General features: G+C 33.9%; 1 protein-coding gene across 4 annotated transcripts in view; it reads left to right on the top strand.

Annotated features, from left to right (window-relative positions):
- Positions 1-15,392, top strand: part of LOC117100856 — a 90,031-nt gene that overhangs the window by 13,498 nt on the left and 61,141 nt on the right. For 2 of the 4 annotated variants that reach the window (XM_033240689.1, XM_033240687.1), the window contains exon 1: positions 4,270-4,332. The exons of 1 other annotated variant lie outside the window; for it this stretch is intronic. In XM_033240689.1, coding sequence (XP_033096580.1) covers positions 4,321-4,332 — 12 coding nt within the window. In that variant the 5' untranslated portion in view covers positions 4,270-4,320. Of the gene's footprint in view, positions 1-4,269; positions 4,333-15,392 lie in introns of those variants that run through there. One more of the 4 variants, XM_033240690.1, reaches the window with a different exon arrangement.

Raw genomic sequence — 15,392 nt, 5'->3', positions numbered from 1 at the left:
TCTTAATGGTGCCCTGCTCCCAACTATGAAGAGTTTTACTTACCTTGGCAGTATGGTGACGTTTGATACCAACTTGGATGTTGAGATTGGGCGACGGACTCAAGCGGCATGTGCATCCTTCAGGAGACTGCAAGACCGATTGTGGAACAGACGGGGTGTAAAGCTGGCAACCAAGATTGCGGTGTATCGTGCAGTTGTCCTACCAGCACTACTATATTCGTCCGAGACGTACACACTCTATAGACGACATATAAAGAGGCTCATGAAAACTCAGCAAAGACACCTACGCTATATCATGGGCATACGCTGGCAAGATCGGGTCACCAATGAAGAAGTACTGCAAAGAGCTGCAATGGTCAGCATTGAATCGACCATCATGCGATCACAATTACGATAGACAGGTCATGTCATACGGATGAACAGCGGGCGTCTCCCCCGTCAGATCCTTTATGGAGAACTGAAAGAAGGTGGCAGATCTGTTGGCCGACCATTTCTCCGCTATAAAGACCCATTGAAGAGGCAACTGAAATCGGCTGAGATTCTACCAGGGAGCCTTGAGAAAGTTGCTACCAATAGAATGGCATGGAGAAGGCTCATCAATACAGCATCTGATGTAGCTGAAGCAAAACGCAGTGATGCTGCCAAAAAGAATAGAGATGCCAGACACGCTGCTGCAAGATGCCCACGTGTAATTGATGACAATTCACCAACCTGCAATATCTGTGGCTTTCGGAGCGTCAGCGAATTTGGACTGCATAGCCACGCAAGGAAACACAGGCAAAATACAATTTTAATGAAGGAAATAAAAAATAAATAAATAAATAAAAAAATAAATTTAAATAAATGAATAAATAAATGAATAAATAAATAAATAAATAAATAAATAAATTAATTAATTAATTAAATAAATTAATTAATAAATTATTAAATAAATATAGATAAATATAAATAAATAAATAAATGAATGATGGGTCGGATCAGTCATCATCGAAAACGATGGACAGCCAATGAATGAATTGCCTAACTTTGCTTTAAAAAGTACCATCAACATAAATTTGGTTTTTTTCAATTAAATTTTCTTGCATAAATTCAACAGTATTACACCATAATATAGCTCATATAATAAATTTCAATTCTTTGTATTAGGCCTACAGTATTTAAAAGAAACCGTTATAATAACATTAATAATTTAAACACTTTATTTACAGTCGATTATTCCTGTTCATAGATTCTTCTCAAATGGTTTATTATGTTAAGTACTTAAATTATTATAAATTATAGATTATAATCATAAATTATTTATAATCAATTGTTCTGGATTTGTGTTGGTAGAGTAGACCTAGTTATTGTTAATTTGTCAATGTCATTCTATTGCCTACTTCTGTTTGGATAGATAGCAACAACACCAATTGCCATAACATTTGAACTGAGCCCAATGTAACAGTGGTACATGTAATTGGGATTCCTTGGTATTTTGTGGTTTACATTTTGTGACAATACCGTTAATAGATAATTGGAAATGGAATGATTGTTAATTATGAGGAAAACTTTCTGTCTCCTGCCCTATGATGTCCTGGTTCCATTAGCCTTATTCATAGTAAATCTTTAATGTAATTGGATTTGGTAAGTCTATATCCAATGTTCATTTTGTTTTGCATAAATAATATTTTGCTTATTAAAATGGAATGTATTTATTAGTTAACACATTTTACTGTAAACGTTAGTAACTTATGTTCTTGCCATAATTTGTTTTTACTCGAGGCATAACACTTCCTAGAGTCAGAATGAATATTTTGATTGCTAGGCTACTTAGAAGCCTGTCTTGGTGAGCTCTGTCTCGTTCGTTTGGTAATGGGCTTTTAACGCCTGTTTCAGTGAGAGCTGTCTCCCTTTCTCTCTGTGTTGGGATGAAGGCTCTATGCCTGTGCTTTCTTCTTATTAACTAATACTATAGTGTATGATTTCTCACCTTGGGCTAGCCGTGTTGAATGCTTCAGTGTACAATGCACTGACCATGCATAAAGATTAACCAGTTGAGATAACTAGTGAAATTGTGTAATAGATAGTAGCGCCTTCAGCACTACTGCAGTGGATTTGTGCGCTTTATAAATCTTATTATTATAGATATGGTAGCTATTTCGTCATAGACATGTCCTACAATTTAAGTGCCATACATCCCATAATAGGCAGGCACGGAGTTGTAGGGTTTGCAAAATAGAAACTTTGGCTAATTTTGTATCAATTTTTATAGTTTTATAAGTTTATTAATTATTGTTATTGAATGTAAACATACAGCATTATAATATAAATGACAGTTAAATACAACTTTAACAGTGAAACTGAAAGTCATGCATTTTTTTTAACAACCATTGTAAATGAATTTATTAGGCAAATTCAGCTTTGATTACTGTATAGTTGGATTTGGCTATTTTGCTATAATAAATGATAACAGTAGCTTAACCATTTGGTTGGTAGTGGGTATAGTATATTTAAGGAGTTCAAAAAACTATGTACATTTTTCATAGCATAAGGATGAGAATTTTTTTACCATAATCACAATACTGCAACTGTCTCTAATTTAAGTATTCATCGTGTTTGTGAAAGAGGCTTACGATTGATATCAATTACTCACTAAATAACACTATAGTGGACTTAAACTTTATCTGTTTCAATTTTAGCATCCACTTAATGTTATGATTTTGCATCAATCAGTTCATAAATCAGACAGGAATATTTGACATTAATTGACAGAAGCAAGCTACTCCCTACAGCTGAGCCTATACTGTATGCATTATAATTAAGGATAGTCTATTATCAGATTTACAATTTTCTTCAGCTAATACGTCAATTGTAAATTCTTAGGCCAGTTTCCAAGTGTATAATTTGCATGATAATTGCAAGAAGAAAAATTACCATATCTGTAGTGATTTATAGTATACCTCTCCATTTAATTGCTATAGTATATTCGATTTTTGATCAACGTAGATGGTTTTGATATAATGAAGAATGATCATAAAACATTCATTGTGGTACTTTTCATGTTGGTAGTTTGTGAATCTCATAGTAATTCCATTTAAAGTAAAACTTTATTGAGCTGTTAAAAATGTGATTGATAAATGTATTTTTAATATTTAAATGATTTATTAGCTTTAGGGAGCGTCGCCAAATTATCCTACCGCGGTAAAGGAGATTTTCCTGCGGTAGCAAGGCTAACTGCGGTAATCAGCTATAGCAAGATTTACTCAATGGAGCGTGTCTTGACTACCGCGAGCTACCGCGAGCATGGAGTATTAATTATCCAATGCCCAAGGCAAGGTTTTTCCAATTACACTATGCAGCTCAGTCAGCTGGGAAAGTTACCGTGAAATACCGCGGTTGCTCGGAAATACTAGCCTAGGCCAGAAATGAAATAAATAGAAGAGTCAGCTTTAGGTTTGTGTTAATTATTTATTATTTAACTGGTCGAACTGCTGTGTCTTCTACCAAGGAAAGATGCAGCAATCTCAAGGTTGAGCAGAGATAAGAAAATCTTGAGCGTTGCTTGAAGAAGAGTAGGGCCGGGAACCGTGTGTGTAACATAAGCAGGTACTGTGCAATTTAGAATTTTTTAAATATTAATGTTATATCGCCAGTTGTCAGTAAACTTTCACCAAATAGGCAATGGTTTAGCCTTGCATGTTTTTATTATGGAGTTCCCAAGCCGAAATTCGGCATAAAAAATGTGTTTTGTACTGAACGACGTCCCACCCAGCCAACTATTTTTTAGCATCAACTAAATACATTTTGTCAGTTCTTACACTGTCTCTTATACACATCTAGATGTGTATAAGAGACAGGAATAATACCATGCATATGATGGTGTAACCACCATGTAGCAGGGGGTTGTGTGTGCTAAATTTTCTCTAGCATAGGATACATATAACATTTTCCTCGTTTGATTTGGCTATGTTGTTTTGCTTGGATTAATGACTTAATTAATATAGGAAAAAATAATTTATTATTATAAAAAAATAACGTAATAAAATATTATAAATATAAAAAGTCATTTTTCTACATGATTTGTTTTTGTGAGAACGACAAACCTAAATTTTGATCTGTAAATTTGAACTCAATTCTGGCTACCAGCAGTGTCTAAAAAACACAGTACCATTGTTTATAAGATGTAATAACAAACCATTCACTATTCAATGTAAATTCAGCAATTGTAATATGCAAATATCAAGGTCAAAGTTTAAAGTATGTAAATAGCTATTAATTCTACTAGCCTTCATTATATTATTTCACATTCTTGCACAGACATCAAAGTTTGCCTCACAAAAGATGTTGAAGTATGTAAGTATTACAGTATAGATTACATTGTTTGAAATCTGACTAATTAATAATGATTATATTATTGTATTAAAGGTTGTTACAATACCTATTAAACTATAATATGATCCCTATTTGATTTTACCTTTGACATGTAAGATACAGTACTTTAATAATAATAATGTCTTTAATAATACAAGGTAGAAATTATATTACCTTTTAATTGGCTAATTTGTTGATCAGCTAATCTCACTGACTTGTGGTACCATTATGCAGCATTATCATGAATATTAATAGTTAGTGAGAATGGTCATTTCCTTGTGACTAGAAAGATTTTTTATAGCTTATAGTATTTCTGCAATCTATTTAATCTAAAACTTGGAATACTACTTTATTAATGCCAATCACTGATTTTGATATACAGATGGAAACATTATTTTAAAAAAAATAAAAATAAAATTTAATTTATGAATGAATGTAAATGTATAGACTAACTGATATTGAAATCATAATTAAATATATTCAAAATTTTAAAAATTCAAGCTCAAATCCATTTTTGACCTGCACCTGCACATTATAAATATTATAAATATTATTATTATTATTATTATTATTATTATTATTATTATTATTATTATTATTATTATTGTTAATATATACCTAGCTTTATATTAGAATTACAAATAAGAAACAAATCCTTGCATTTAGGAATTGGTTGTGTGAATAATTTGCATAGACCACAAAATTGATTAAATTTACTTTAAATTTATTATTTTGATCTATGTAAAAGCTGCTTAATAACTTTAATATAATCCATTTACTGTAAAGGAGGTAATTCAAATTTTAATGGAATTCCTTAAGGGGTTTTACATATTTTATGGCATAATGTGTATATAGGTAACTCAGCAATCTCACCAGGATTTTTTTAAAGAGTGATGGAATTACAAAAAATGTTGTCCTCAAATTTAAAAAGAGTGGTGCGCAAAATTCTAAAGGGTGGATATAAGCATTGTCATTTTTGGTGCATACAATATTTATGATGTGGCACGATACTGCGTGGCCATGTCCAGGCCCGTAGCATGACTTAATTTGTGGGAGGTTCATTTCTGTGGAAAGTGGACCCCTATCTCCGACACTCTGGAGAATATTGTAAATATATCTACGAATATCAATTTTTCGTTTTTAAATGCGGCCCTTATCTAGTTTTTGGGCGGTTCGTCGTAACTCGTTTAACCCCCCCCCCCACGCTACGGGCCTGCATGTCTCGCATTTTAAGTTTCATTTACTCAATACCTTCAATTTAATTCAAATGCAAACAATATCAATATTTAAACAGGAACAAGTCATTTTGTAATAGAATATTTCCATGAACAAAATAGTTCATCAAAATAATAGTCGATTCGAATATCCCCTGCCCCTCCCAAAAAAAATCGCTAGGCCTATCCAGTATGTTTTTAATTTATAGGAGAGCAAGGATAGGGAGATCTATCATTTTATTTTCTCTCTTACTGTACCTCATCCATAAAACCATAAGTGATATTTTTTATCAAAATCCAACGAAAGCCTAAAATAATTAGTTAGGCCCAGTAGAGAACTGACCCAGTCGCAGTAGTTCTAGTACATGCCTTAGGCCGTGCATGTCAATAATTGTATTTCACGTTTGTAAGTTGTGACCTTAAGACGATTGGGACTAATGCACTTGTCAAGTGTAGTCCCGGTCCCCCGGACCCGGGCCATAGCGGGGCACGAGCCGGGAGTGAGCCAAGGATGAACACATACTGTAGTTGTGTCCCCGTAGTGCAGAGACGTACCTAAAATTTACCCGTAGATGTAACAGGCCTTGGAAGGGCCTGGAATTTTACATGTTAGAGTAGCCACGGCTTCAGGTGTTTAGGCCTAGTGCTGCCAAATCGGGTCTAGTCTGTCCTACCTAGCCTTCACTAAGCCTAAGCATTCAATCAGCAACTACTGTGTGTTTTGATAATTAAAAAATTGCCTACCGGTACTTTAGGCCTACCATCATTGTTTTATTTTTTATAGATCACGGGATAAATTACATAATAAAATTTGAACCTCCATCCCTACAACGCCGAGGACCGAGGGGGCGGCGCGTGTGGGTGTGTTAAATGAAAATTTTTGAGTTTGCGTCAAAAATACACCAGTACATGTGCCAAGGCAAGGAAATCTGTTTCTACTACTACATGTATTCATTTTCTTATTTAGGCCTAATTTCTCTTTTGATATTGAATAATTAAATTCTATCAATCATTTAAATCAATGAATCAATTTTTTTTTTTTATAATCAATCTGTCAATACACTCCTTTTCTTTGCACTTTTCCGTACTTCCATGGATGTTTACTTAGTGATACGCATGCGTAGTGCTTCCAGCAAGCTCATCTCCTTGGCCTAGCTCCTGCCTAGCTCTCACATGCTTCTCCGATTCAGACCTAGGCTAGACCAAAGAATATAGATAGCAGAAGAACGAGCAGCTAGCGTACTTTGCATTACAGAATTGTAACGCTTTTTACCGGAAGTGCGTCATATCATGCGAGTCAGGCCCTCTTGCGGCAGTATGTGAACCCACCCCCCTTATGTTGATAATAATAATTACAGGTAATAAGGTAGGAGTGGGCTGCTTTTGATGCCATTTTCAACTTGCAGAGAACAACCTTTTCTAAAAATTATATTTATTTATATCGCACCCTCTAAAGTATATTAAGAAAAGTAATTGTTTTATTTTATTGTTGATATGAATTACCAGTATGATTTTTTAGGTACGAAAATGAAATTTCTATATTACAATTTTTGCACCTCAGCCCTAACTATGGTAGGGCTGAGGTCTGGTGTCAACTCTCATGTACCCCCTACTGCCAAATCATGCATCCATCCCAGCTGCATTAGCCGTTTATTTTTTAGTGTAATATTATATTATTATATGTATATTATATATACATTGAACATTGAACATTGAATACGTCGTATAATAATTCTCAAATAAAAGGCTCTTAATTTTACTGTAAATGTGGTAGCGTAGTATTACACAAAAAGGTATAAATACTTTACTTGATCCTAACCAGGTTGGAAAAAATGTTAATGGTTATTATTAATAATAATAATAATAATAATAATAATAATAATAATATATGGATGGGAATTCCTTTTGATTTTTGATTTTTTATTGTGAAGTTTTATTGTATTTTATATATTTCTACCTTACCAGCCTGGGGGTATTTGTTGAATAAATTGAATTGATTTGAATAATAATAAATTTACAATTTGAATAATTTCATTAGGGTTGAAACATAGCAGTACGTATAAATTTGTTATTAAGAATTCTACAATCAAAATTACAAATTGTTGTAATATTACATATCATCATCATCATTATCATCAATTTATAGTCTATTATTATTCCATGCAATCATGGGTTAGACTGTACTTGTAATGGTAGCTTTCCATTCTGCACGATTCTGTGCAAGCTTTTTTTTCAATCCCTTTGCATGAAGGTCATTTCTAATCATGTAAGCCCAGGTTTTGCAGGGTCTACCACGTCCATTATTACCATTAACCACAAGATGTTGGACCTTCCTCAGCCAGTTGTCTTCATCTCTCCTTTCTGTATGACCAAACCAACGTAAACATCTTTGCCGTATCACATCTAGAATTGAGGTTATACCACTAATTCTTCTTAGCTCCTCACTACACTTTCTTTAAGGTCATACCACACGTCCAATCATAAAGATTGATCCTAACGAGGTTGGAAAAAATGCTAAATGTTAATTATTAATAATATTAATAATAGGTCTAGTTTAACTAACAAAAGTAACATCGTCTAGGCCTTATACATTGTAGACCTCTATGTAGATCTAGTTTCACCTAACAACTGTAGTGTACACTGTAATGTTCCTTTTTTATTTGAAAGCTGGGGGCCTAGCCTGGCATATCCAATTATGTATAGGTCTAATCTATAAGTACAAGAATCGACAGACCTACTGTAGAATATAGCCTATGTCTAACCTACACTATACATGTTTTTATGCACACCGCCGATACGCGGCGCCCTACTCCACTGGCCTCCTGTCATGCAATGTGATTACACGATTTTGGGCTTGCTGCTTGTTCTTCCTCTATCTATATTCTTCGGCTAGACCTTAAAGTAGGTCTACCATCCAATCATTTATTAGTGCGGCATTTTACCAGTACTACGGCAATAAGTGGCGGGGACTTCGTCAGGGATGTATGTTAAACCAATGCCCCGCATTGCCGGGAGCTGGCCGGGACTTTCACATGCATGTAACCGTTTTGGAACTTACATCCCCGGCTAAGTCCCCACTAGGCTTAGGTCCAGGGGGGCTGGGACTACAATTAACAAGTGCATAAGGCCTATGCTAAAGTAAAGATGTTTCAATATTGATACAGCAAGTTTTCCAAACAAGGATCATACCGTAACATTGGCATTACAAATCAGAAATATACTGTACTTCAAGTGCCATGGTAATTCAGCGTTATATACTGGCCTAAGTATAAAATCAAATCTACAGTAGGTAGGTAGTCTGCCTATCTTTTTTTTATCCTCGCGCACTGCTGGTTACTCACAATTTTCTAGGCTACGCTCTACTATTAGGTGGTCCTCCGAATCAGAAATATATTTTTGGTTGACTAGTAAAATTTAGATAAAGACAATAACTTGTCATATTAAGAAGAGTCAGCTTTAGGTTTGTGTTAATTATTTATTATTTAACTGGTCGAACTGCTGTGTCTTCTACCAAGGAAAGATGCAGCAATCTCAAGGTTGAGCAGAGATAAGAAAATCTTGAGCGTTGCTTGAAGAAGAGTAGGGCCGGGAACCGTGTGTGTAACATAAGCAGGTACTGTGCAATTTAGAATTTTTTAAATATTAATGTTATATCGCCAGTTGTCAGTAAACTTTCACCAAATAGGCAATGGTTTAGCCTTGCATGTTTTTATTATGGAGTTCCCAAGCCGAAATTCGGCATAAAAAATGTGTTTTGTACTGAACGACGTCCCACCCAGCCAACTATTTTTTAGCATCAACTAAATACATTTTGTCAGTTCTTACATGCACAGGCAGCGTACAAAGAGATTAATGTTTCTTGCGGTTGGATTGACATTGTGTGCCTAGCACTACAATATGCGATCAAAGTCATGGAAACAATGTGGAACTGCCTACAATGCCACATTTTCTGTACTTATGCTAGTAACTGTTGAATAAAATTTACTGTAGATATCAGACCTGCCAACATTGGGTCAATTCGGGAGGTTTTCGGAATTAACCAAAAGATGATGCGAGATACCAAAAAAGTCACGTCACTACAAGTCATTAGCCGTTAATGGTGACATTTGAATTGAAAATGGCTGCTTGTTTATTGCACCGCAAAGCGAGCAGGCGGCAAATACATTGAATAATAACGATCAAATCAATCAAATTATGCATTAATTGGAGTATTTTTGGGGAGGGGGTTGGCCTGTGAAATCGGGTGAAAACTACATTTGATCGGGAGAATGGGAGATTTGTTTAAATATCGGGTGACACCCGACAGGATCGGGTGAGTTAGCAGGTCTGAGATATTTTTTTTAGCATGGCGCTGGTATTTTAAGCCTGGTGCGGTCTTGGTTATTTCTGCCTAAGTGCAGCGAACATTTTGTTTTTTCGCCCAAGCATGGTAGTCCCGCCACGCTTAAGTATAGCTGGCGAGACCACTGTATCTAAATATAAACATTTACACCTTTTTAGACACAAGCTGCCATGCACGCAGAACACTTGTTCAGGTAACGAATGAATTAGATTATAAATGATAATTAGAAAGCATAATAGTCACACTGTAATCACACCTGCAAATTATGGTTTACTGGGATGTAAATTGTAACATTATATATAATTTAATAGCTTTGATAGTTATAGACATTTAATTATTAAACCCACCTGGTAAAAAAAATCCCCTGTATGTAAATTTCTTTTTGGTTACCATGGTAATCTGGTTAATTGTTGAATGTCATACCAGCCAATGAAATTCATACTGTATGATGAAAATACTGATAACTGTACTTTGTCAGAATAGACCGGATTAGTCACAAAAGATGATGTCATCACAATGTCGCCGAGTGGGTATAAAAATGTTCACAAAGCCCAAAGATCTATCTACACTAGTGCATTGAGCGGAGTCGAAAGTGGTATTAAATCGTCTATAAGTTAATAGCGTTCGCATAAAAGATACTTTTTATAACAACATATTTAAATGATTTGTAGATTCACGAGACAAAATTTGATTTGATTTACATTTTCATGCAGACTAAAATTTTGAGTTTTGAGAGGCCTTCTTGGGGTTTACCTTCTGTTTATTTCACTCCATTTCAAATCTAACTGGGTCAAAATTCTGGCGTTCATTAAAAGAATATTTACCAAGGCTTTTTGATAAGTTATTTTACGATAAAATGTACAAATAAATAAGTTTGAAGAGTTCAAAAACTGTTGAAATTTATTTGAGCGGAGGCTTATTATTAACTGAAAAAACTGCAACCTAGTTTGTTTTAGATGTTTTTTGTTGTTGTTGTTTTGGTGACTTAATTTGGTCTATTGTCATACCTACGGTATATCTCTGTTCAAGTCGTCATAACCACAATCTATCATAGGAGAAAATAATTATGTTTTTTAAAACTACAACACGAATTTTAGCCAGAAAGGAGAAATGCTGACTGGGTGCTTGTTTTAGGCCAAATAAAATTAATTACTAGTTTTACTTCCACGGCCTCATCAAATTTTGGAGCCTCATGAGAAAATTTATTATTTGCTATTTAAAAAAAAAAAAAAAAAATCAGTTTTCATTAAAAATAAATATAATGACGATCTAAAAGATTGTTGTCAAAGCCCAAGAAGTGGTGGAAACATTAAAAGGCAGAAAACACTCCAAATATTAATTTTACTTTTTTTTTGTTAAAAACAATTTTTATCATTTACCTGCCTGTTTTACTATTTTATAGGATAGTAAATAGCAAATGATAAATTCCTTCCCTAAAAATTAATTTTAAATCCCAGACTTGAAACTAACAATTAATTTTATTTGGTATTAGTTTAAGATGTAAGACGCACTTACGAATGAACATAAAATATTTTTACCTATTAAATTATTAAATTTTAGTCTGTACTATACCATTTTTATTGAATGAAAACAGCAGAACATAGAGCAGTGAATCATGTGTAAAGTATGGGGATCATTTAGCATTGGCACATTACATTGTATAGATTGGTTGCTACTGTATCATGACCTTTGTCTGAAAGCTCCTGGAGTACTGTAAACAGTTTTGGTATTTTTTTAAGGATGCTTCAGAAATGGCTTATCTAAATATCAGTCTTGTAGATGGCAAAGACATAAGAATGTTACATAATACATTTTCTTAAATAAATATTGTACACATCAGAACAACAGATTAACCAGTCCATTATTGTTTGATATAATTTGTGGCAAATAGATAAAGGTTATGTAGGCCCGGCCAACAGGGTACCTTGTAATTACGAAGATGATTATGTCGGCCTGGCCTACCTCCAGCAATTTGGACCTGATATAACAAAGGTCTGCCGCCCGCCATTAGGACGACTCTAACAACAGTCTGGCCTACCTTTAGCAATTACAGTGACGACCTGGCCTACAATTTTTTTTGTGTATTAATGCCTTCTTGGACATCTGAATCGTTCACGTTATGCAGTGATAACAATTTTGAAAACTCATTGGTTGTGTTTTTTTTTTATCAACAGTACCGTACATGTATCGTGCCTAAATTTGAACATCTTATATAGGAACTGAATTTTCCTCTTTCCATTTTCCCTTAAGTACATACCGTAGGTTTAATGGTATAGCCACAAAGAGAACATCCCCCAAACCCAACACAGTAGCTCAGGCCTCACCATACTGCACCCAAGTTTTATATACACATACAGTAATTTGACTAGGATTGGCATACGATTTGCATGAGTAGTTAGCTTACTAATTACTGCTTCATTCTAATTATTGTGTTTCTGCTTATAATGTGGGACGAACATGATAATTTCAATAGCTATAACCTTTTATCAAATGCTGTACAAAAGCACAGACAATTGCATACCTGCATGTTGCCTTGTGCATTCTTACATGTACAATATAATAATAGTGTTAATTGTGTATTAGAGTGAATGGCACTTTGTGTTATTTAAATTAAAACTGTACCATTTGTCATGCACCTCACTACATATTCCACTGTTACTAGAGTAGAGACTGGGTTAGAGAAAACATCCACAATGTATTTCCTGTCTATTTTTTTTTTACAGTATATTTGAAAATGAAATAAGAATCTAAAAATTAATTAAAACTAACTAAAAGGTTAAGAAGAAAGTAATTTTAAGTTAAATTTCCTGAAAAAAGTTCTGAATAATTATATTTTTTTGTACTGTATGTTGTGGGCCACATCTTAGAGGTGCTTTCTTGAACCTGTTTGTGCCCCTCCACCTACAGTATTGATATTTTTGCATTAGACCAAGGGCTGTTTTGTTATTACGTCATCACATTAGCCTGGTTTTGCCAAATTTAACCAAAGCTGGTCGGTAGAACTAATGAACATTGGCATATAATTGTGGTGTTCACAGAATGCAAGTCATAGTTCATGTAGTAGTCAAAATAGGTCACTTTTTAAAAATGTTCGAATTTAGCTAAAATTTCACATGAATGATTATTGTGATATTCTATGCTATAATACTTTTGACATCACTGTTGCTGATGTATTAAATGTCAAATGTCAAGTGTTATGTTTGTGATCTGTAAGCATAATGTTATGTAGTTGGATTTATTTTGCTACAGTACAGTAATAGTGGAAAAGTTAAATAAATAAATATTGCTCATTTAAATATTTTTGGTTGTATAAATTGTGTTTGAAGACCTAGTAATGATGTACATTTCAAGCCCATAACCTTTGAACACTGTATGCAGTACAGTAAAGTATGGTAATTTTATAATGCTAAGGAATGAAGTTGATTTTTGGGTGCATTCAGGAAAAATAACTGTTAAATTGGTTAATGACCATCAACACACTGTACTGTAAGGTGTTTTGCATGAACTATGTCATATTGAATTACCATCTGGACCCTTGCAACAGTCTATCTAATGTTCCAAGTTGAGATGACGTTAAAGTTGGTCTGTTTGCGCATGCTCTGCTGGAGAATAACCTTTATCGACTAAAAGGCTTTAAAATGTAATTGTTTCAAAGTACATGTTTAACACATATTCAAGTCATCCCATTATTTTACTTGACAACAATATAGTGTGATTAGGTGTTGACATCAGGATTCTGTTGAATATACAGTAGTGGAGCCATTTAACTCTTGCCCAGAAGTGTTGAGGAAGCCTCTGTTGAATTCTCCAGAGATAACTTAATGTCTTTAAGGAAAAAAATTACTAAATAAGAAATTATACTGTAAATCAAATTTGAGTACTCAGAATATAGTTTAAGCTGGAAAATTTCAATCAATAGAGAGAAATACTGGTGCAAATTTGAAAATAGATGGGATATGGATGGATACTTAACCACCCATGTTTTTATTACTTTTTTATTGCTTTTACCAGAAACACCAACCATAAACTTTGTGAACTTGCCCTTTGTTGTAAGAATTGGGAATGTTGAACCTTCAACCCTAATTGTATTAGACTAATGGAACTAAGACTCAGGGTTTTAATGGATTATCATGGAAAATCGCATGTTTTATGAAATTTTATTTAACAATTTATTCTAATTCAAAACTATAAAAAATAGGTAGTGGAAGTCTTATGTTTATCATTGACGGTTGGGAAGTGAGCTGTTAGTAGCCCACCCTATAAGTCTGTATTATATGGTACGGTGGCCAGTTTTTTTTTTACGTTGCCGTTTTTAAACTCCTAGAATAATTTTAACCAGGATTTATACTCCTGGGTTAAGAGAGACAAATGTAGATGAAGTTTCTGGTCCAAGGATAGGAGGGAATGGTATGAACCCCCAAGGTTAAGAGATTTTTTTTTTCATACCTTAGTGATATTAGGAGGCTGAGTTAATACTCGTGGAGAGTCTCCATGTGTCAGTCAAAAGGAAACCTTGAAATGGTAAAGTGTTATGCATGAGACCACATTGTGGTAAATTTGTCCATTGTTTGATTACTCTGGTGTCGAAGAAACAGTCTCTGAACACCGTTTAATTTTGGGGAGTAAATACATTCATACATTTTAAATACAGTCATACATTTTGAGACCGGTACACAACTGCTATGTCAACCGCTCCCAAAATACTATATCAAATCTTGAGGAAAAAACGTAACAAGCACAACCAACAGAACATCAAATGACAATATAACTTAGATCATACTATTCATTGATTGATACTATCAATCAATAAATCATTGATCAATCAATCAGTATTTATTTATCAAAATAGTGGTGTAATGATTTTCTACAACTACAAAATGTATGACTTTATTGTAAAGTCATACAAAATGTATGACTTTACAGTAATCATGTCAAAAACTTTATATCAGTAAAAAACTTTAATATTTTACAAAATATTGGTACTACAGTATGCTTGAGTGCAGTAAAATGAGACCAAATTAATATTAGTTTCACTTCTACTGTAATGGAGAAAAAATTCTGTGTGTACAGTACAGTTACTGTACAGTATCCTTATGTGCAGTACCACAAGTTTGTTGTTTCCACCACTAAAAGTTATACAGTAGTACAATTCCTTTGACAATGCAAATAAAGGAGTACACCTATTTTATTATTGTATTTTAAAGTTCTTTGTTGAAGTAAACAAAGATGAAAGTATCAACATTTCAAAAGCTACGATATGGAAATTTTTGCATGACCTTTTTGAAAAAGAAAAATGGTCAATCCACTATTCTGATATATAGTATCTCATTATATGATGTGGTTATTTTAATAGGGAGCATTTGTGGAACGTAAAAGACTTACTGAACGTTATGAATTACGTTCTCTCTTGAAATCTGGAATGGTCATTGCCCGAATCTATGTTCAGGCCCGAATGAAGACTACCATTAAATCTTTGCATTCTTTGT

Source organism: Anneissia japonica, unplaced genomic scaffold, assembly GCF_011630105.1.
Source record: "Anneissia japonica isolate Jap-2015-1 unplaced genomic scaffold, ASM1163010v1 scaffold3372_len255902_cov201, whole genome shotgun sequence".
NCBI classification, from domain to species: domain Eukaryota; kingdom Metazoa; phylum Echinodermata; class Crinoidea; order Comatulida; family Comatulidae; genus Anneissia; species Anneissia japonica.
This window is presented reverse-complemented; position numbering and strand designations above follow the sequence as displayed.